We start from the raw sequence: 23,116 nt of genomic DNA, 5'->3' as shown, positions 1-23,116 counted from the left end.
TAGGGAAAACAAGTAAAAACTATAACATATGGAAACTTGGTTAATGGCCAAATTTGTCGATACCAAAATCTCTAAAATTGGACTATATTGGAGGTTTAGAATACCACAGATTTGGTTAAAAATTGGTGCCAAAACATTCAAAATGCCAAAAATCAGGAGCCGTTTCTCCCAAAAGCCGTTTCGTTCAAAAATCTAGACAAGGAGAGACTCCAAGCGAAAAATCAAAGTTCATGTTCCTTTGGGGAACTATCTTCACCATTTAAAATTTTAGCTCTTATCCATTTATGCTGCTTAGTTAGCATAGAATTTTCGTAGCTTTCATGTATTAATTTCGCTTTATTTAAATTCGTTATAATTATGACTGAGCTATATCTCTGGCTGAGCTCACACTGGACTTCATATATAAAGAGTGAGTCGTATGCATAGTTCTAGCTCTTATCGATCAAATACCGCACACAAATTTCAAAATTCGCATTATAGATTTCGAGAATTCTACCCTATTTTAGTCCGTATTCAAAATGACCAAAATTACAACTGTTTCCACCTTTAATTCAGATTAATACAATCCATACTCGGAGAGTTACAACCCTCATCGGGTTCCATCACAGTTAATGGAACTGTTTCCTATGCCTCACAAGAACCTTGGCTCTTCACTGGGACAGTACGTCAAAACATACTTTTCGGTCAACCGATGGACAAGAAACGTTACAACTTGACAGTGAAGAAATGTGCCCTGGAAAGAGATTTTGAGCTACTGCCCTATGGAGACAAGACCATTGTGGGGGAACGTGGTGCCTCATTGTCGGGTGGTCAGAAGGCTCGTATAAATTTGGCACGAGCTGTTTATCGTCAGGCGGATATTTACCTGTTAGACGATCCACTCTCTGCAGTGGATACACACGTTGGGCGCCATCTTTTCGATCAATGTATGCGTCAGTATTTACGTGATCGCACCGTTGTTCTCGTTACCCATCAGCTGCAGTTTTTGGAACAAGCTGATGTCATAGTCATCTTGGATAAGGGACAGTTAAGAGCTGTGGGCACCTATGAATCGATGCGTCAAAGTGGTTTTGATTATGCTCAACTATTGCTGAGCAATGGTGATGATGAGAAGGAGCAAAACGAAGCGAAAGAGAACTCCGATGGTAAAATTGATGATGATCGAGATGTTCAAAAAATGAAACGTCAAAATAGTAGACAACGACATACAAGTGTTACCTCTTTTGCCTCGACGGTGGAGTCAGTACAGGAAGTGGCGCCCAAGCAAGTGGAAGAATCCAGAGAACATGGAGAAATCGGTTGGAAATTGTATGCGAAATATTTTAGTAGTGGTGGTAGCTATATAACCTTGGCAATAATGGTAATACTGTGTGTTGGCACCCAGGCAATTGGTTCGGGTGGTGATTATTTCTTGTCTTATTGGTAAGTTTAGAAAATAATTTGAATGTTTTATAATTGTCCAAATTTCCTTCTTTTTTCCTAGGGTCAACAAAAATGAAAACAAGTTGCACGAAGTCGATGCTCGCGCAGAAATCCAAACTGATCCCGTGGATATTTATATTTTCTCTTCTATTAATGTGGCCATCATCATTGTAGCCATGCTGCGCAGTTTTATGTTCTTCAATTTGGCCTCGAAGTCCTCGACACGACTCCATAATGATATGTTTGTCAGTGTAACGCGTACCAGCATGTATTTCTTCAATACAAATCCATCGGGTCGCATTTTAAATCGTTTCTCCAAGGATATGGGTCAGGTGGATGAAATATTGCCACAAGTCATGATGGATGTTATACAAATCTTTTTGGGCTTATTGGGTATTGTGATAATCCTGGCTATTATTAATCCTTGGAATATTTTGGCCACAGTTATAATGTTCGTCATTTTCTACTTTTTGCGTTCGTTCTACTTGAAGACATCGCGTGATGTCAAGCGTCTGGAGGCCATAAGTGAGTATGAGAATTCAAATTTTTCATCATGAAAAACTATCGACATAAATTAAAAAAAAAAAAAAAAACATTAATTTTAAGACTATCACTTATCAAAGCACAAAAAATTGTTTTTTAGAAAAAAAAATATTTTTCAAGGATTTCCAGTAACCTATAGGAGATATTTCAGAAAACATGTTTTAAGGACTTTCTTTAAAATTTTCTTTTCAATAATTACCAGAATTATATGCAAGAAATATTTTTAAGGTCTATAAGTTCTTAAATCTGTACGCAAATTTAAAAAAAGTATTTTTCAAGGACTGTCAGCAATTTTTTTCAAATATTTCATTAGTGACTATATGCAATCTATACGTGGATTTACAAAAATATCTTTTCAAGGAATATCAAACGTGGATTTACAAACAATATTTTTTCAAGGACTATTAGCGATCTAAATGTGGATTAATAAAAAAATATTTTTTCAAGGACTATCAGCAACGTAATATTGATTTATAAAAAAATATATTTTCAAGGACTATCACCCATCGAAACGTGGATTCATAAAAAAAATATTTTTTCAAGGACTATCATCCATCGAAACTTGGATTCATATCCATCGATCCATCGAAACGTGGATTTATAAAAATAATTTTTCAAGAACTATCATCCATCGAAACGTGGATTTACAAAAAATATTTTATCAAAGACTATCAACCATCGAAACATGGAGTCATAAAAAATATTTTTTCAAGGACTATCAGCGACCTAAACGTGGATTCATAAAAAAAAATTCAAGAAAAAAATTATTTTTTCAAGTACTATCATCCATCGAAACTTGGATTCATAAAAAAATATTTTTTTAAGGAATATCATCCATCGAAACGTGGATTTATAAAAAAAAATCAAGGACTATTAGCCATCGAAATTTGGATTTATAAAAAAATATTTTTTCAATGACTATCAGCGACTTAAACGTGGATTCATAAAAAAATATTTTTTCAAGGACTATCAGCCATTGAAACGTGAATTCATAAAAAAATATTTTTTCAATGACTATCAGCGACTTAAACGTGGATTCATAAAAAAATATTTTTTCAAAGGACTATCAGCGACCTTAACGCGGATTCATAAAAAAAATATTTTTTCAAGGACTATCAGCCATTGAAACGTGGATTTATAAAAAAAATATTTTTTTCAAGGACTATCAGCCATTGAAACGTGAATTCATAAAAAAATATTTTTTCAATGACTATCAGCGACTTAAACGTGGATTCATAAAAAAATATTTTTTCAAAGGACTATCAGCGACCTTAACGCGGATTCATAAAAAAATTATTTTTTCAAGGACTATCATAAAAAAATATTTTTTCAAAGACTATCAGCGACCTAAACGTGGATTCATAAAAATGTTATTTTTTCAAGAACTATCAGCCAATGAAATGTGGATTCATAAAAAATTATTTTTTCAAGGACTATCAGCCATTGAAACGTAGATTCATAAAAAAATATTTTTTCAAGGACTATCAGCGACCTAAACGTGGATTCATAAAAAAATTATTTTTTCAAGGACTATCAGCCATTAAAACGCGAATTCATAAAAAAATATTTTTTCAGCTACCTAAACGTGGATTCATAAAAAAAAATATTTTTTCAAGGACTTTTAGCCATTGAAACGTGGATTAATAAAAAAAAAATTTTTCAAGGACTTTCAGCCATTAAAACGTGGATTCATAAAAAAATATTTTTTTCAAGGACTATCAGCCATTGAAACATGGATTCATAAAAATTTTTTTTTTATAAAACGTGGATTCATAAAAAAATAATTTCTTCAAGGACTATCAGCCATTGAAACGTGGATTCATAAAATAAAAATATTTTTTCAAGGACTATCAGCCATTGAAACGTGGATTCATAAAAAAAAATATTTTTCAAGGACTATCAGCCATTGAAACGTGGATTCATAAAAAAAATTATTTTTTCAAGGACTATCAGCCATTGAAACGTGGATTCATAAAAAAAAAATATTTTTTTAAGGACTATCATAAAAAAATATTTTTTCAAGGACTATCAGCGACTAAACGTGGATTCATAAAAAAGAGTTCTTCAAAAACTATCAGCCATCGAAACGTGAATTCTTAAAAAAATAGTTTTTTCAAAGACTATCAGCCATCGAAACGTGGATTCATAAAAAATATGTTTTCAAGGACTATCAAAAATTTTTTATAATATTTATCTGCGACGCCCACTAAATTAAGTGTGGATGTGTTAGTGATATTCTTCAGAAATATCGATGGAATAAAATTGAATTTCTGATTATAATCCAATTTAAGCTCTATTACTGATTTAACGGATAGATTTAAAATTATTTTTATTAGTATTGTTTTAATGCAGATAGAGATTTTTATTTGACGCAAAAACCTATATAATTGCTTATAATTATTTCTTTTATATTTCCAGCTCGTTCGCCGATTTACACCCACTTGGGAGCATCATTGAATGGCCTTGCCACAATACGAGCCTTCCAAGCCCAGGACATACTCATACATGAATTCGACAACTATCAAGACATGCACAGCTCCGGCTACTATATGTTCTTGACGACAAGTCGTGCCTTTGGCTATTGGCTAGATTGTTGTTGTGTTCTCTACCTTGCAATCATTACTTTGAGCTTCCTGCTTTTCTCCCCAGAGAATGGAGGTGATGTTGGCTTGGCCATTACGCAAGCAATGGGTTTAACCGGCATGGTACAATGGGGTATGCGTCAGTCGGCCGAGATGGAAAACACCATGACATCTGTGGAACGTGTTGTGGAATATGAGAGCATTGAACCAGAGGGAGAACTTGAATCCGAGCCCAATAAGAAACCACCCAAATCATGGCCCGAGGAGGGTAAAATTACCTTCGACAATTTGAGCCTGCGTTATGCCCCCGATCCCAAATCGGAATATGTTTTGAAATCATTGAATTTCAATATACAACCATGCGATAAAGTGGGAATTGTGGGCCGGACAGGTGCTGGCAAGTCGTCTTTGATTAATGCCCTTTTCCGTTTGTCTTACAATGATGGTTCAATTGTCATTGATAAGAGGGATACCCAGGATATGGGTCTGCATGATTTGAGATCGAAAATTTCAATTATACCTCAGGAACCGGTGTTGTTTTCGGGTACCATGCGCTACAATTTGGATCCATTCGATGAGTATTCCGATGCCAAACTGTGGGAGGCCTTGGAAGAGGTATTTTTTTATTTTAATTAAATCGAATTGTAATAAAATTATTTATTTGGTATTCTAGGTCAAACTCAAACAAGTTGTTGCCGACATGCCCAATGGCCTACATGCCAAAATCTCGGAGGGTGGCACCAATTTCAGTGTGGGCCAGCGCCAGTTGGTCTGCCTGGCCCGTGCCATTCTACGTGAAAATCGCATCCTCGTCATGGATGAAGCCACCGCCAATGTAGATCCCCAGACGGATGCCCTCATTCAAACTACCATACGTCATAAATTCCAAAATTGCACCGTACTCACGATAGCCCATCGCCTGCATACCGTCATGGATTCTGATAAGGTGTTGGTCATGGATGCTGGTCGAGCGGTGGAATTTGGTTCACCCTATGAATTGCTGAGTGAATCAAAGGTGGGCATTTTCTTGGGAATGGTAAAGCAGACGGGCCAGGCGACATTTGAGAATTTATTCCAAGTTGCCCAAAAGGCACATGAGAAAAACTCACAAAGCAAAAAGCACCAATAGTAATGGTGTAGTGACCGCAAGTCGGAATGTCTTGGGAATCGAAACAGGAAAACGGACAATTTATTTTCCGATTTGTTGTAAAAATGAATTTGAAGCAAAACAAGTTATAACGTGAACAATACGTAAAAATTTTTACAAAGATAAGAAAACATAATTCCTTTTTTAGTTTTAGTTTTTTAACCTTCTTATGCTAAATTTGTCTCTTTCGACCTTTAGTATACTCTGTCTCTGTTGGCCGTCTATGTTTCAGTAATAAAATAAATTCACTTTAAATTTGGGTAGAAAGCCACGAAAGTGAATTAAACGTTCAGTTGTAATGAACTCAAAGTAATAGTAAGACTAAATATAAATTTAAAGCAAATCTTCTATTTATCTATAAAAGAGGAAAATGTTTGTATGTTTCCTTGTTTGTTTGTAATTTATGGGCTCAAAAACCGCTGAACAGATTTTCCTGAAATTTTACAAGTAAACTACAACATCGCCTGAAAGTAACATAGGCTATAAACATTTTTGAATTTCCACTTGGAACTGGAGATCGATCCACTTGGCATCGGAGGTACCTCCTAAAAATTAGATTGTTCATGCACATATCTATTAATCGATTACAGATACAGTCTCCAAATTTGGAATAACTAAAAAAATTTGAAACAAAAACAAATTTTGAAAAATTATATTGAAATCGGTCCGGATTTAGATATAGCTCCCATATATGTTTTCTACCGATTTCGTTTATTTGATGCTCCAAATACGATATGAATGTTCAATTCCAATGAAATTTGGAATGTCTGACGGAATTTGTCTAACAAATTTGTTTGCTTAATCATATTGAAATCGGTTCTGATTTAAATATACATTTTCAACCGATTTCGTTTATTTGACGCGCCAAACATCATATGTACGTACGATTCCAATGTGAATTAGAATGAGTGACGGGATTTGACCAGAAAATAAATTATTCAGATTATATTGAAATCGGTTCAGATTTAGATATTGCTTCCATATATATTTTCGATCGATTTCAAAAATTTGATGCACCAAAGACGATTCCACTAAAAAAAAAAATGTCAAATTATATACAAATTGGTCCAGATTTGGATATAGCTCCCATTTAAATTTTTGGCCAGTTTTACATATTTGATGCATCCAATGTGATATGTATGTCCGATTCTAATGAAATTCGGCCAGAGAGACGAAATCTGGTATCCAAAAAAATTTGCAGAATTATGTTGAAATCGATTGAGGTTTAGGTATTGCTCCCATATATATATTTCGGCCGATATCATGTATGCTATGCACCAAACACATATATATGACCATTTCCAATAAAATTCAGAATGTGTGGCGGAATTTGGTTACAATAATATATTTGACAAATGAATTGGAAATCGCTTAAGATTTGGATAAAGCTCTCGTATATATATTCTCGGCCGATTTCACATATTTGAAGCACCGATTTCAATGAAATATGTAAGGTGTGACGGATTTTGGTCTTAAAATACATTTTGTAAAATTTATATTGCAGTCGGCTCAGATTGGGATATGACTTTATTAAGAAACATTGATCCACAACGCTTTTGCAATGGTATTCGGCTAAGAGTAAAAAAAAACTACAAAACAATTCAATCGAGGATATGATTTTACGGAGAGGTATGTTGCTACCTCAAATTCTGTAATAGCAACAGAAATGCCTCTCATCTTCAAAAGATTGCAGTTTCCTGCACGCTTGGCATTTGCTATGAAATTAATAAATCCGAAGGACAAACCCTTCGTGTGAATTTGACATGTTCCTGCTTTTCTCATGGCCAGCTGTTCCTGTCATATTCACTCGTTGGTAGGCCGAGCTATTTGTTTATTTACGCATAAAAGTATTACAATAATTTTTTTTTTTTTTAATTTTTGAACTTGTTTTATTTCTTATTTATTTCTTTTAACCAACATATATTCGTATATAAATTTTTGAATTCATACAAGGGGTAGCGAAGCGCACCGGGTTCAATTGGTATATGTATATAATAGATGACTCATGCATTTGTAGGCGAAATTTCAATTTCAAAACTTTCCATTTTTCCATTTTTATACCCTCCACCTTGGAAAGGAGGGTATATTAACTGTGTCATTCCGTTTGTAACATCCTTAAATATTCGTCGTAGACCCCCTAAAGTATATATATTCATAATCAGCATAAAATTCTAAGTCGATTTAATGATGTCTGTCTGTCCGTCTGTGTGTCATTATTTGACGTAGAGTGCCAAAATTTAGCAGAGCAATTTGCATTGTGTCTAGGATGGTTGGTATTGAAAATGAGATATATCGGTCCACTTTCTGGTGCAGTCCCCATATAACGGTACCTCCCGATATTCGGTATTTATGATGATTTATGCCACATTTTTTTCACGGATTTGTCTGAAAATTGGTATTTGAAGGTCATAATGGTTTCCATCTCCGGTGGCGAAACATTGCATGTATGGGTCCATGATTTGGTATAGCCCCCATATGAAGGTACCTTCCGATATTCGGTATTTTAGTTTTTTTGCCACATTTCTTCACGGATTTGTCTAAAAATTGGTATTTGTGGGTCACAATGGGTCCTAGTTCGTGTGGCGAAACATTGTAATTATAGGTCCACGTTTTGGTATAGCCCCCATATAACGGTACCTCCCGATATTCGGTATTTTGATGATTTTTGCCACATTTTTTTACGGATTTCTCTAAAAAATGGTATTTGTTGGTCATAATAGGTTCCAGCTCCGTTGGCGAAATATTGTATGTATAGGTCCACGCTTTTGTATAGCCCTATATGGCGGTACTTCCCGATATTCGGTATTTTGTTGATTGTTGGCACATTTTCCCACGAATATGTCTAAAAATTGGTATTTGTGGGTCGTAATTGGTTCTAGTGTTTCCATTACGCTGAGGTGGAGGGTATTAAAAGTTCGCCCAACGGAAATTAATGATTTTTACTTGTTTCTTTTAATCTCCGTTTTTGATGTTTTCAATCTTCTTTGCGGCTGTGTGGTTTTGTCGAGTTTACACTCGATTGAAAAAAATCAATTTTGCTTAAACTTCTCATAAGATAAGATCAATGTTAATGTATTATATTTTTACAAAATTACTATTATAAGACACATAATCGTAGATATAGCATTCATTTTAATTAAATCTGCTGCAGCTGCAAAGGGATTTGACTTGATAACAATACCCTTGGGGGTTTCATACGTATCAACTTTTTCCATCAGAGATTCGCCGAAATATGTCTCCAGATATGTCATTTGTTGAACCTATGATAAAAAACGAAAATATTAATTTAAAACAAGTAAGCAAAGGCTATGGTCGTGCGGGGCCGACTATGTTATACCCTACAACACTACAATATTTTAGAAGCCCCTTTATGACAAAATCCATATTGGAAGATTTCGCTTTTACAGCTAAATATAATTCAATGGTCATCCAAAATGCTAGAATTCTTCCCTGTCCTTAACATTCTTCACAGGCGTGTCGACTGGCATCAATTGTGTGATCGGAAAAACATTTCTGTTTTTGATTAATTTGAACCCCTAAATATTTTGCAATCATCTCCAAAAGCAAAAAGCCCCTCTGTATCTCCAAATTTAGACTCATCTATATGATTTGCTTTTCCACGATATTTGGCTATATTCGTCAACAAAATCAGCATATAATGTATGGATGGTATATTAAGTTCGTCATTCCATTTGTAACTCATCGAAATACTAATTTTGGACCTCACTGTAAAATCAGCGTAAAATCCTAAGACGATTTAACCCTTTCCGTCCATCCGTATGTTGAAGTCAAAAGGAATTAAGATAGGAAGCTATAATTTTGCATAAGATCAGTTTGTCTGCAGGTAGGTCAAGATGAGTTATATTGGTCTACGTGGTCTATCGTGTAGGACCCCTTACAACGGTAAACCCCTAAAATTCGTTATTTTGATGATTGCGGCCAAAATTTTCAATGGAACTGTCTGAAAACCACACAAATCATTTCGAGTTCTTTACCCTCCGGAAAAGAATGGCCCACGGTATCGTACATTCCTCATATCACGGAATTTAAGATAATCGGTATTTTTATGATTTAAGCTACATTTTTCAATGAAAGTGTCTGAAATTCCACTCTTTCCCCCGGAAGAGAATTGTCAATATAGGTTCAAGATATCGTATAGCCCCCATGCAGAGCCTGTACTCCCAATATTCGGAATTTTGTTTTTTTTTTTTTTTTTTTGTTACATTATGCAATGAAACTGTTTGAAAACTAACACCAGTTCTTTTTGAGTACTTTACCCCCCTGGAAGAAAATTGTCTATATTGGTCCACGTTATCGTATAGGCCCCATACAACGGTATTCCCCGATATTAGGTATTTTGTTGATATTTTAAATTAACACAGGAAGTTGCTCCTGAGTACTTTATCCCCCTGGAAGAAGTTCACAATATCATATATTCCCCTATAAACCCTACCTCCCGATACTCGGTATTTTGGTGTTTTTAGCCATATTTTAATGGAATTGTCTGAAAATTCACACCAGGAGTTCCCTCTTAATACTTCTCTCCCTGGAAAAGAATTGTCTTTATAGCTCCTCAATATCGTATGGCCTTTATACAGCGGCACCTCTCATTATTTGGTATATTGATGATTTGGTGATTATTCACGCGAATTGGTTTAAATTTCGCAATGGGTACTACAGCCGATGCTGAATCAAGTCTTCGTATAGCCCCCACATAACGAGTTTCCTTTTGAATTGAGTTTTCCACGGATTTTTTTTGGCAATTTTTCAATTTTTCTTTGAAGTGGTAGAGGGTATTAAAAATTCGGCCCTACCGAACTTAACACTACAATATTTTAGAAGCCCCCTTATGACCAAATCCATATTGGAATATTTCGCTTTTGAAATTATGTCACGGAGCACTGTCCAAATATTACCCGCAACATTTTCACCAGAGACATTTGCCCAATATTTACGCACTCCGTCGTGATGTTAATTGCTGTGGTCCATTTCACCGTTAAATATAATCCAATGGTCATCCAAAATGCTAGAATTCTTCCTAGTCCTCAACTCTCTTCTCGCGCGTGTCGATTGGCTTCAATTGTGTGAACAGGAATTTTTTTCTGTTTTTTGTTCATTTGAAACCCTAAATATTTTCGATCATCTCCAAAAGCAAGAGGCCCCTCTGTATCTCCAAATTTAGACTCATCTATATGATTTGCTTGTCTACGATATTTGGCTATATACGTCAGAAGTTCGCCTTTTGTGTATTTCGGACATCGCCTGTAAGCAATGCTGGTATTTTTTCGCACAAAAATAGTGGTTCATTCTACCTGTTGTCATAAACTCTAAATTCAAGCGGGATTCCGTGTCCTTTGGTTTCTATTTGTGACCTTTATAACGTCTGCAAAATCATGAACATTTTTAGTTGTTGTTTCAAATACCGAATTAATTGGAGGTCTAGTAATATGGGTCCTACACCAAAGACTAGAGCAATCAAGATTACAGAACTCTAAATGTCAAGTTACACATGATTTGGTTTAAATTTGTGGCCAAAAGATTCAAAATACCGAAAATCAGGAAGTAACACTTTATGGGGTGATACTGAAACGTGGACCGATATTTCCCCTTTTTAATATCAAAAATACTAGGGCTAATATAAATGTCTGAATCAAATTTCAACCGTTCTTCAACTGTGAACCATTTAAACAATAAATGGCTTTGAAAACTATATCACCCATTAGCAAGTAAAAAACATTAAGTTCGGCCGGGCCAAACTTTTAATACCCTCCAATTTAGGGTAAAGGAAACATTAGAAGGAATATGGCAAAAACCATTAAAATGCCGAATATCGGGAGGTACCGTTATATGGGTGCTATACCAAAACGTGGACCTATAATTACAATGTTTCGCCACACGAACTAGGACCAAATCAGTGAAAAAATGTGGCAAAAACCATCAAAATACCGAATATCGGGAGGTACCGTTATATGGGGGCTATATCAAATCATGGACCGATGCATGCAATGTTTCGCCACCGGAGCTGGAACCCATTATGACCAACAAATACCATTTTTTAGAGAAATCCGTAAAAAAATGTGGCTAAAATCACCGGAGCTGGAACCCATTATGACCTACAAATACCAATTTTAAGACAAATACGTAAAAAATGTGGCATAAATCATCAAAATACCGAATATCGGGAGATACCGTTATATGGGGACCATATCAGAACGTGGACCCACATATCTCATTTTCAATACCAATCATCCTAGACACAATACAAATTGCTCTGCTAAATTTTGGCGCTCTCCGTCAAATAATGTGGGCTCTATCGTGATTTCAACAGACAGACGGACATCGTTAAGTCAACTTAGAATTTTATGCTGATTATGAATATATATACTTTATGGGGTCTACGACGAATATTTAAGGATATTGGACTTTCATATCACCTCAGTACCCACCAAATCAACACCAACTTCAAGGGGTGAAGCGAAAAAATCAAAAAATACAATATCGCTCATACAAGCCTTGCCCAAAGCCGTTCCATGGTACATGTAGAAAAGCGTTAGATTCGTTTTCACAATATCTTCTAATAATGGCATAGCCTTTAAAGGAAAACTGACGATGTTATCTTCTTTCCGTATCAGTGGTACATGTTGGGTGACAACATTAAAAAATTCCGATTTGGTTTGTGCCACCACCTGAAAAGGAGAAGAAATAAGAAAAGTAATTTTAAAACAAGTAAGCAAAGGCTATAGAAGTGCGGGGCCGACCATTAGATTAAATACAGGCCTCTTTATGTCCAAATCCATTTTTGAAGATTTCGCTTTTGAAATTATGTCACGGAGCACTGCCCAAATATTACCCTTAGCATTTTGACCAGGGACATTTGCCCAATATTTACGTACTCCGTCATGGTGTTAGCTGTTGTGTTCCATTTTACAGCTAAATATAATCCAATGGTCATCCAAAATGCTGAAATTCTTCCCTGTCCTTAATTCTTCTCTCAGGCGTGTCGATTGACATCAATTGTGTGATCAGGAATTTTGTTCTGTTATTGGTTCATTTGAACCCCGAAATATTTTGCTATCATCTCTAAATGTATATGATTTGCTTGTCTACGATATTCAATAACGAAATCGGTAAAAAATGTAGAAGTTCGCGTTTTTGTGTTTATTATCGATATCGCCTGTAATTTATTTTCAGCGTTTCGGTAGAATGAACATATTGGTATTTTTTCACACAAAAGTAGTGGTCCATTCTACCAGCTGTCCTAAACACAAACTTAATGCCAGATTTCGTGTCCTTTGGTTTCTATTTTGGACCTTTATAACGGCTGCAAAATCAGAAACATTTTTAACTGTTGGTCCATTTCAACTCCCAAATATATTGCGGACATCTTTGAAAATAATAGGCCTGACCCTACCGTTGTGAAAATTTTCGTAATGAGGAAAGGTCCATCAATTCTCGAGATATAAGCATTCTAGCTAACATCCCCTTCCTTTGTATATACATATTGTATATATATCGCTGTATATACCCGAATTCGTTGGACTATTGTGTCTGGAGTATTTTTTGGAAAGCAAGGTTGGCAGTAAAAAATTCCAAAGTGTCGATCACGTCAAGTAATCGCTTTGGCGGGAATGGGCCCAGCGTGTGATGGTTTCTTTGGCCGTTTGAAGGCCATAATTCATGCAAATTGGAACAAATCGAAACTAATTCTAAAATTGTATGCTATTTCCGACTTTTTTTTTTTTTTTGCAAAAATTACAAAATGTAAAAATTATGTCGTTTGACTCTGTTGCAGTTTTTATACCCTACACCACAAGGTGGTCAGGGTATTATGTCTTTGTGCATTTGTTTGTAACAGACAAAAGGAAACGAGATAGACCCATAGTTCCTTTTGATGATCAGCATAGAATCACATTCTGAGTCGATTTATACATGTCCGTCCATCCGTCTGGCCATGTATTTTTGTAACCAAAGCACAGTTCGCAATTATTGTCCTATCCAGATGAATTTTTGCACAAATCATTTGTTTTGCCCAAGGACGAACCCTATTGAAATTGGAGATAATCGCTCAAAATTTAGGTATAGCTCCCATATATAGCTTCGTCCGATTTGCCTTTTATTGTGCACCTAACGTGTAATATCAGCTCGAATAGTATGGACTTTTGCACGTACGATCAGATTGGACCTGAAAATAAGTATCCCAAATTTGATCGAAATCGGTTCAGATATAGCTATAGCTCACATATATATTGTTCATCCGATTTGTTATTTTTGTCCTTCGCAGCCGTAATCTGCACTCTGTAACAACAATATTTGGGGAAATATATCAAATACAGCCTAGAAATATATGTACCAAATTTTATCGAGATCGGTTCAGATTTGGATATAGCTCCCATATATAAGTTCGTTCGATTTACCTTTTATTGTGCAGCAAACGTCTAATATTTGTCCAAATGGGAAATGGAATTTGGCACTTAGGACCGAATTTAGTCTAGAAGCTAGTATGTTAATTTTGGTGAAGATCGGTTCAGATATAGCTATAGCTCCCATATATACTGTTCATCCGATTTGTTATATTTGTTACCCACAGCCGTAATATGCACTCCGTAACAACGATATTCAGGGAAATATATCAAATACAGCTCAGAAATATCTTTGCAAAATGTTATGGAGATCTTCTCCGATTTGGATATAGCTCCCACATATATCTTTGTCCGATTTCAAATTAGTTGTGCACCAAATGTGCAACACAAGTCCGAATTTAAAAGATACGAATGCTTCGGCATGTTCAGTCCTTTGAACTTTAAATTATAATTGTAATCATAGCGTGTATGATTGAATTCTCCCATAATAACTTTAATTTTTATGCGGAGCTCTAATAAATTAGCAAAGTGGTGTAGGGTATCATAAAGTCGGCCCCGCCCGACTTTAAGACTTTCTTTACTGGTTTTTTATCTCACCATGTATATATATAAAATGTAATATTATAACACAAATAACACCAATGAGTTAAATCCTTTACATCTTACCTTAAACGGAAATGCAAGTATAACAATGCCATTCGGTTTATTATGCGATCGACGAATGTTATTTAACTTTGTATTAAGGAAAACCAAATGAAATTCCGCTGGATATGAAATACCATCAAAATCATTTATCGGATCAGTTTTTTCAAGCCAATACCATTTAATGTGAATAAGGCTATAATTGCCCAATTCTTTCAATGGTCCTCCGTATATTGTCGGCGGTTGGGAATTTTCACTATAATCTACTTCGATTGTGAGCACATTGTCGTAATTAATAAATTTTGCCCGCTTCGGTTGTACATGAAAAATTTTGTAAGAGAATTCTTCAAAGTGACGTTCTTCAATACGTACAGTTGTTTCATTCAAAGGCATCTTATGCTTCCCAATGCATTCTGCTGCTGGTAAGGGGCTATTGCCAACTATGGGGAAAATATGAAATTAGAAATGTTGAATTTTCATAAAAAATGATTTTATTGAATTACCCGCATCTGTGTGTTGCATGAAAAAGAGGGTAATTAATACTAGAGAATTTACAAATAGGCAGCAGCGTTTGAGGACAAGTAGCTGAATCCATAACATCATAATTTACCGTTGCACTTTCTGTTGTACAATTCGTGCCACACATTAACTATATCTATTGTTTTTGTGACATTTGGGTTCCGTGCCCAATATTGAGGCAAAAAATTATCTAATCCAATTTCTTAAATCATTAAATTTAGAACAAAATATATTATATAGGTATGACCATCAGACGAGGCCAGGCCAGGATCTGTATAGCTTTACACAAGATGAGCTGTTTTATTTTCCCTTGGTAACTATATTTTTGGCCATTCAAATTTTAGTGGAGCAAAACTTTCAAAGGCTAAAATTTAGCTGAGGGACTCTCAAATATTTTAAAAAATAAATTAGATTCCAAACGAAAATGCCGTTTTAAACTGTTATTACTAATAGTATTATTATACCCTTCAACATTCTATGGAGGATATATTAACTTTGTCATTCCGTTTGTAACTTCTCGAAATATTTATAATAGACCCTACAAAGTATATATTTTCTGGATCAGCATAAAATTCTGAGAAGATCTTATGATGTCCGCCGTCCGTTTGTCTGTCTGTTGTAATCACGCTATCTTTCGAACGAATTGAGATAGAAGGCTAACATTTTGCATACATGCATAGTTTGCCAGTAAGCAGGTTAAGTTAGTAAAAGGGCCATGGCGGTCCACGTTTTCGTATAGCCCCCATAGAACCCTATCTTCCGATATTTGGTATTTTCATGATTTTAGCGACAGTATTTACCGAAACTGTTTCAAATTTGGTATTTGAAGTTCGATATGGATACTACAGCCTATGACAAAAAATTATCTGTGCAGCTCCACGTCTTCGTACAGCCCCCATTAAGGGTTCCTCCCGATATTCAGTATTCTAATAATTTCAGTAACATTTTTCACCGGCATCGTTTGAAATTTCGTACTGGAAGATCTTAATGGCTACTACAACCTATGGAACAAAATTCTTTATGCAGGTCCACGTCATCGTATAGCCCCCATATGACGGTACCTCCCAATACTCGGTATTTTTATGATTTGTGCGACCTTATTCACCGCAATTGTAATAATTTTCGTATTTAAAGTTCGGAAAGGGTACTACAGCATATGACAAAAAAATCTTATGTAGGTTTACGTTTTCGTATATTTCCCATATAACAGTACGTCCCGACATCGGTATTTTTATGATTTTAGCGGCATTATTCACCGGAGTGGTTTCAAATTTGGCATTTGAAGTTCGTAATGGGTTCTACAGCCGGTCCGCGTCTTCGTATTGTATAAGAATTTTCATTTCTATCTATATAAGAATTTTCATTTAAGCGGTAGTTTGCGGAGATTGTTTGAAATTTTTCAAGTTCCTTCCAAATGGTGAAGGGCTGTTTTTTACTTGTTTTAACTTCTATTCGATTGCTCTTTCGCTTAAATAACATGCAGCCGGTTCGTTAGTTTTCCGTTTTCAATAAAAATTGGTTTATCACACAACAAACTTTACAAAGTATTTGAGCAACGAAAAAACACAAAATAAATATTCACACTTGTGCTATTAGCAGTTGGGCGAAATGCCTAATAAAGTTGGTTTTGAAAATAATTACATTTTAATGGTATGTTTTGTAAGGGATATTGAAAATCCCAATGGGATGGTGTAACAATAGTACTTTGCAAAATAAAATGTATTAAAATGCTACAATTGAACTTTTCGAGACAATAACTTTGTTAACAAAAATAAGTTAAACAAGTTAAAAAGTATCAGTCTGTATTGCCGACAGATATGTACCCTCAGACTATGTTCGATTAAATAATCGAAATATATTTGACTAGTGTTACAATTATTCAAACGTTTGACACTCTATGGAGCCGGTTCCGAAGGAATAGGCCAGTATTGTCCATTTCGTATCAGACCCAAAAATGCGATATAAATATTCCAACGTTCCTGGTATGGATTATGTCAACTCATTCCTTCACTTTATATGAGATATGTAATAATTTGTATAGTTATTGTTGACCTTTGATCAATATATTTTCTTCTCGTTTTTCGTTTGGCTTGAGGTCAGAGTTTAATTATTTTTCAGATTGTCGAAATATCGGGAAAATAAATTAAAATATAAAAAAACAAATTGGTCTGTTTTTTTTTTTTAAATTCTGACCTCCAGCCAAACGAAAAACCAAAAGAAAATATGTAATAATTTTTAGAGTCTACCGAAATATTCCATTTTTATACATCATCTGATACAAATAAAAAATATTGTTCGAAATATTGGGCAAAATTACAAGAAAAGATACTTATGTCCAATTTTATGCGAAATCATAAATTCCGATAAATTTCATATTCATATGAGGCTACTTATTGAGAGAAATATTTGAGCATAGCAAGTAGTAAAGAATTGCTAAATTGTTTCGAAACTGATGACATAAAAAATTATTGAAAATTGTGACCATTTGTTGGTGAGGTACCAGAAGGGGTTCGCAGATGTATATCAACTTCACAACAGATCTTGTGTTAGCAAAAATATTTGTATGTGTTAAATTAGAAGAGAGTTGGATGCTTATTTCGATTTATTTGAGCGGTTTCATTTTCAAAATCTTGAACCCTATGTATGGAGGAGGAACCATAAGAAATTGTTCGATCTATACCACCTTTGTAACAGATCTTGTGTTGATAGAAATATTGAGATGTGCCAAGTCTAAATGGAATCGGATTTGGATTTGGCGTTTTATGAGCTTCATGGGTATTCAAAATTTCGACACTTTGTGTGGGAGGTACCAGAAGGAGTGGACCGATACATTCCATGTTAACACCAGATCGTGGGCTTATAAAAATATATGAATGTGTGAAATTTGAAGACGTTCGGATCCTTACATCACGTTTTATAAGAGTTATAATTATTCAAAATGTTGACCCTTTGTGAGGGAGATACTGATGGAGTGGACCGGTACTGTCCATTTTAGCACCTGACCTAGCACTGACCCAAATATTAGGATTTGCAAAGTTAGAGCAAAATCAGGTAATCGTTTCTCTTTCTGTGCAAAAATTATATTTAAATATATATTTTTTGAAAATGTTGACCTTTTGTGGGGGAGGTACCAAAAAGAGTGGACCGATGTATTCCCTCTTAACACCAGACCTTGGGTTAATAAAAATATTGGGATGTGTGAAATTTGAAGACAATCGGACTCTTACATCAGATTTTATAAGAGTTGTAATTATTCAAAATTTTGACACTTTGTGGGGGAAGTACTTGATGGAGTGGACCGATATTGTCGATTTTCGACGCAAATATAAGGATTTGCAAAGTTTGAGCAAAATTGCTTCTCTTATTGCTTCTCTTTATGTGCAGAAAAAATATTTTTTTTTTGAAAATTTCAACCTTTTTTGGGGGAGTTACCCGAAGGAATGGGCCGATACATTCAATTTTCAAACCCGACTTTGGGCTAATAAAATTATTGGGATGTGTGAAATTTGAAGACTATAGGACTCTTACATCATATTTTATAAGAGTTGTAATTATTCAAAATGTTGATCCTTTGTCTGGGAGGTACTTGAAGGAGTGGACCGATATTGTCCATTTTCGCTCCTGACCTAGCACTGATGAAAATGTTAGCATTTGCAAAGTTCGAGCAAAATTGGAGTATCGTTTCTCTTTCTGTGCAAAAAATAATTTTTGAAATTTCGACCTTTTGTGGGGGAGGTACTCGATGGAGTGGACCGATACATTCCAATTTCACACCAGACCTTGGCTTAATATATATATTGAGATGTGTGAAGATTGAAGACTATCGGACTCTTACATCACATTTTATAAGAGTTGTAATTATTCAAAATTTTGGCTCTTTGTGGGGGAGTGGTCCCTGATGGAGTGGACCGATATTGTCCATTTTCGCACCTGACCTAGCACTGATGAAAATATTAGGAATCGCAAAATTTGAGCAAAATCGGATTATCCTTTCTCTCTCTGTGCAACAAATTATTTTCTTTGAATATTTCGACATTTTGTGTGGCAGGTACCAGAAGGAGTGGACCGATATTGCCAATCTCCGAAATCGATCTAAGTTTGACAAGAATTTTACGATGTACCAAGTTTGGATCAAATCGGATACTCCCTTCGAGAGTTATCGTGCGCACCAGCCAGACAGAAGGACGGACATCGGTAGATCGACTCCAAATGTTCTGAAACGGATTCGGTTCCAGACGGATATAGTTAAATTGACAACACCTTCTGGCAATACCTCACAACAACACCTTCTAAAAGTTATAATTTCTAAATTACTTTTGATTTAGAAAATATTACTAAGACCATTATCAAACTGATACTTGAGGTTTGAAAATTTAATTAAATACGATGATGTTATGAATATACAGAGGTACTGGGGAATAGAAAATAAGTCATAAATTGGATTGGAATTGAATTAGAGCACATTTGGTCAACGAATATTAGAAGATAATATTATATGAAGGCTATATCTAAATGGGAACAAATATATTCCCCCTGTAATATCAATCATAAGAATAATATAGAAACCTGAATTGCATAAAAAATATAAAAAACGGAATTGCAAATGGTGAACGAAGGGGCTCGCGGACATAATTTAACCGACAAAGATTTTTACTCTTTAACATACTTTATGGGGTCCATAACTTTTATAAATCGATGAAATTTTATTTATGGTAGTTAAAATAAAGTTTTATTGCCAGGATTTCAATTTATAAATTACTATCGCTTCTAAGGTCCAAAACTCCAAAAAATTGACTAGATATGGAAATTATCCATTCAATGAGAACTCAAAATGCAAAATTCATTGGGACTGCAATCAGTGAAATACCGAAGATGAAGAGACACTCTAATATACGGACTATAGAAAAAAGTGGAGCGAATTGAAAATTTAGCAAGAAAAGGAGATATAAATTCTTCCGAACCCTTTAAAGAAACCTTAACTTATATGTAAGGCTATACGGGGACTATGCGCTATCGTCAGTAATTACACTGCGGCAAATTGCACATGGGTAATTATTCGATTGGTAGATCAAAATCTCAGAAGTGGGGTTTCGGGTCAAACGTTTTTAGGTCCATTTTGTATAGCTTTATTATACACAAGGGGACTCAAATATTTTGCTCTATACTCCGCAAAAGTTACGATAGAGGTTTAAATTTGATGCAGTCATAGTGGTTACACGAAGAATTATTTGTACAAAATATGTATCAGGTCGGTCTACATTGTGATATAGACCCCCCTCAAATATAGCCCCATTCAAATTCCCAAAATTTTGGTAATTCCAGAGAACAATACATTTAGGAAGTACTTTTATATTATAGTAAGGGTAAAATCGATTGTAAAATGTGACCAAGACCCTGGAAATAGCTGAAATCAGCGGATGGGTATCCGCTGATAGGATAGGAGAAACGCCCATATAAAAGTACCTCCTGATTTAACCTATTTCGAGGGTTTTGATAACAATTTCGAATAGATTTAGCTTAAAATTTTTGCTAGTACAGTGCTATTACTTTTTACGCCCTACAACACTGTGTGTTGAGGGTATTATAAGTTTGAGTGGGCCAAAAATTATGTAACACCTCAAAATATTATAGGTTTGAGTGGGTCAAAAAGTATTTAATACCTCAAAATATCGATTTCCCACATAGGAAAGCATATATGAGTCTTCCTATCTCGCCAAGCTGAGTCGCTCTAGCTATATATGTCCGTCCGTCCATCTGTCTATGTTAATTTCACTCTACAGGTCGCAATTATAGTCCGATCTTCACGGAATTTAAAATGGAGGTGGGTCTAGGGCCAGATTAGAAGCATATTGCTTTTGGAGATGATCACATACTATAGAACTGAAAAATCTTGATTTTGCAGTTGCTCTGCAGGTCGCAATTATAGACCAATCGACTCAGAAATTAGCATGGGGCTAGAGCTTAGGTCTGGACAGAAGCTTTCCAATTTTGATGGTCATCGGGTAATATTTAGTCGGTAAAATAGATCATAACATTGATGTTAAATAAAAGTCAAATTTTCCATTAAACCGCAAATATTTTTAATCCCGGCAAATTTAAAATAGACAAACAGGTCAATTTTAACCGTTACATAGATGCCCATAGTAAATATATCGGATATATATAGCGAAGTATATACAATGTGTATACATGAAGAAGAAATGGCTGGACCGGACCTGGACCTGGATTTTGACTAATTTTGTCAATTCAGAATGTCCTCTTGGCATAACACGAAATCTCGTATGAAGTTAGAGTTTAGGACAGAGGGTAGAATGGTACACTACTCTTGTGTGAAAAAAATACCAGCATTATTTACAGGCGATATTCGAAACACACAAATATCGAACTTCTGGCTTTTTATACCCTACAACACTATGTGTTATTATGGGGTATTATAAGTTTGGTTGGGCCAAAAATTATATAACACCTCGATATATTGATTTCCCAAATAGGAAAGTATATATGGATCTTCCTACCTCGCCGAGCTGAGTCGATCTGGCTATGTATGTTCGTCCGTCCGTCTGTCCGTCTGTCCATGTTAATTTGTAATCAAGCTGCAGGTCGCAATTATGAACCGAGCTTCATGAAATTTAAAACGGACGTGGGGATAGGGTTAGAATAGAACCCTATTGTATTTGGAGATGATTGCAAAATATTTAGAGTTTAAAATGGAACAAAAAGAGAAAAAATTTCCCGATTTTGCAGTTGCTCTATAGGCCACAATTATGAACCAATCGACGCGGAAATTTACATGGAGTTAGAGTTTAATATCTTAACTATTTAGTGGGTAAATAAGACCCTAACTTTAATGTAAGAAAATTGGAAAATTTCCACTAAACCGCGAATATTTTTAATCCCAGCCAATCACAAATATATATAAAAAGGTCACTCCTGACCATTAAGGTTATGCTGATTGCCAAGAAATCGGATATATAGCAAAATAGGAAAATATATGTGTAAAAGAAATAGATCTTATTTATTCTGCTTATAAGTCAAGAACCGCTCGGCCGATTTTCACAATTCCCCTCAATTCGGGATGGTCTCTGGCCAGAAAAGGATACAATTAAATAAAAACCGTGGAAAAATATACCAATTAATGAGTGAATATCCTTTGTTCCATTTTTTTTTTTTTTTTTCAATTTATGTCATATTTTTTATCGCATGCGATTTTTTCAATTTGACTTACAATTTTGAATTGACAATTTTTCAAATTTTTACACTCCTCAACACTACGCTTTGAGGGTATTATATGCATGTCGCAATTATCGTCCGATCCTCACGAAGTTGCATGGGGTAGCGTTAGGATCAGAATTAAAGCCTATTGTTCTTAAGATGTACATTTGGGGGTTCAAATGGACTGAAAAAAATTAAAATTTTTCTAATTTTGTAGTCGCTCGCTAATCCATACGCAATTTCGCATCAGAAGAGTGTTAAGTACAGGGAAGATGTCTGATATTTTGGATGAGTATTGTATTATATATAACTAAAAAATGGACCACAACTTTGGTGTGAAATTGTTTTGAATACCTAACAACACGACGGAGTGCATAAATATTGGCCAAATTCTCCGAGTCAAAAACCTATGAGTAACGTCTAAACAGGTCTCACGATGACTCTCGAAGGGAGTATCCCATTTGATCCAAAGTCGGTACATTGTAATATTATTGTCAAACTTAGATCGAATTCGGAGATGGACAATATCGGTCCACTCCTTCTGGTACCTCCCACACAAAATATCAAAATTTTCAAAGAGAATAATTTATTGCACAGAAAGAGAAAGGATGATCCGATTTTGCTCCAACTTTGCGAATCATAATATTTTCATCAGTGCTAGATCAGGTGCGAAAATTGACAATATCGTT

General features: G+C 35.1%; 2 protein-coding genes across 3 annotated transcripts in view; one reads left to right on the top strand and one right to left on the bottom strand.

Moving 5' to 3' along the window:
* LOC131803902 (probable multidrug resistance-associated protein lethal(2)03659) overlaps nt 1–5,980 on the top strand; it is a 16,133-nt gene extending 10,153 nt beyond the window's left edge. For both annotated transcript variants that reach the window (XM_059125791.1, XM_059125792.1), the window contains 4 exons: nt 556–1,422; nt 1,484–1,947; nt 4,384–5,162; nt 5,221–5,980. In XM_059125791.1, the coding sequence (XP_058981774.1) occupies nt 556–1,422; nt 1,484–1,947; nt 4,384–5,162; nt 5,221–5,676 (2,566 nt within the window). In that variant the 3' untranslated portion in view covers nt 5,677–5,980. The remainder of the gene's footprint in view (nt 1–555; nt 1,423–1,483; nt 1,948–4,383; nt 5,163–5,220) is intronic.
* Nucleotides 5,981–8,613: 2,633 nt separating this feature from the next.
* On the bottom strand, nt 8,614–12,368 carry LOC131803874 (uncharacterized). The gene is made up of 2 exons (XM_059125678.1): nt 12,141–12,368; nt 8,614–8,954 (listed from the first exon to the last, which is right to left on the bottom strand). Exons 1-2 carry the CDS (start codon nt 12,279–12,281, stop codon nt 8,778–8,780), a joined length of 318 nt encoding a protein of 105 aa, XP_058981661.1. The 5' UTR covers nt 12,282–12,368; the 3' UTR covers nt 8,614–8,777.
* Between the last annotated feature and the right edge of the window lie 10,748 nt (nt 12,369–23,116).

Source organism: Musca domestica, unplaced genomic scaffold (genome assembly GCF_030504385.1).
Source record: "Musca domestica strain aabys unplaced genomic scaffold, Musca_domestica.polishedcontigs.V.1.1 35, whole genome shotgun sequence".
NCBI classification, from domain to species: domain Eukaryota; kingdom Metazoa; phylum Arthropoda; class Insecta; order Diptera; family Muscidae; genus Musca; species Musca domestica.
Note: the sequence above shows the minus strand (reverse complement) of the source record. Positions and strands in the feature narration are given on the sequence as shown.

Excerpts from the sequence above, each read along its gene's own strand:
- LOC131803874 (XM_059125678.1), bottom strand. The coding sequence starts at position 12,281 with ATGCCATTATTAGAAGATATTGTGAAAACGAATCTAACGCTTTTCTAC. Across the intron at positions 8,955-12,140 it reads TTGAAGTTGGTGTTGATTTG|GTTCAACAAATGACATATCT; the intron begins GTGGGTACTGAG and ends TTTTTATCATAG.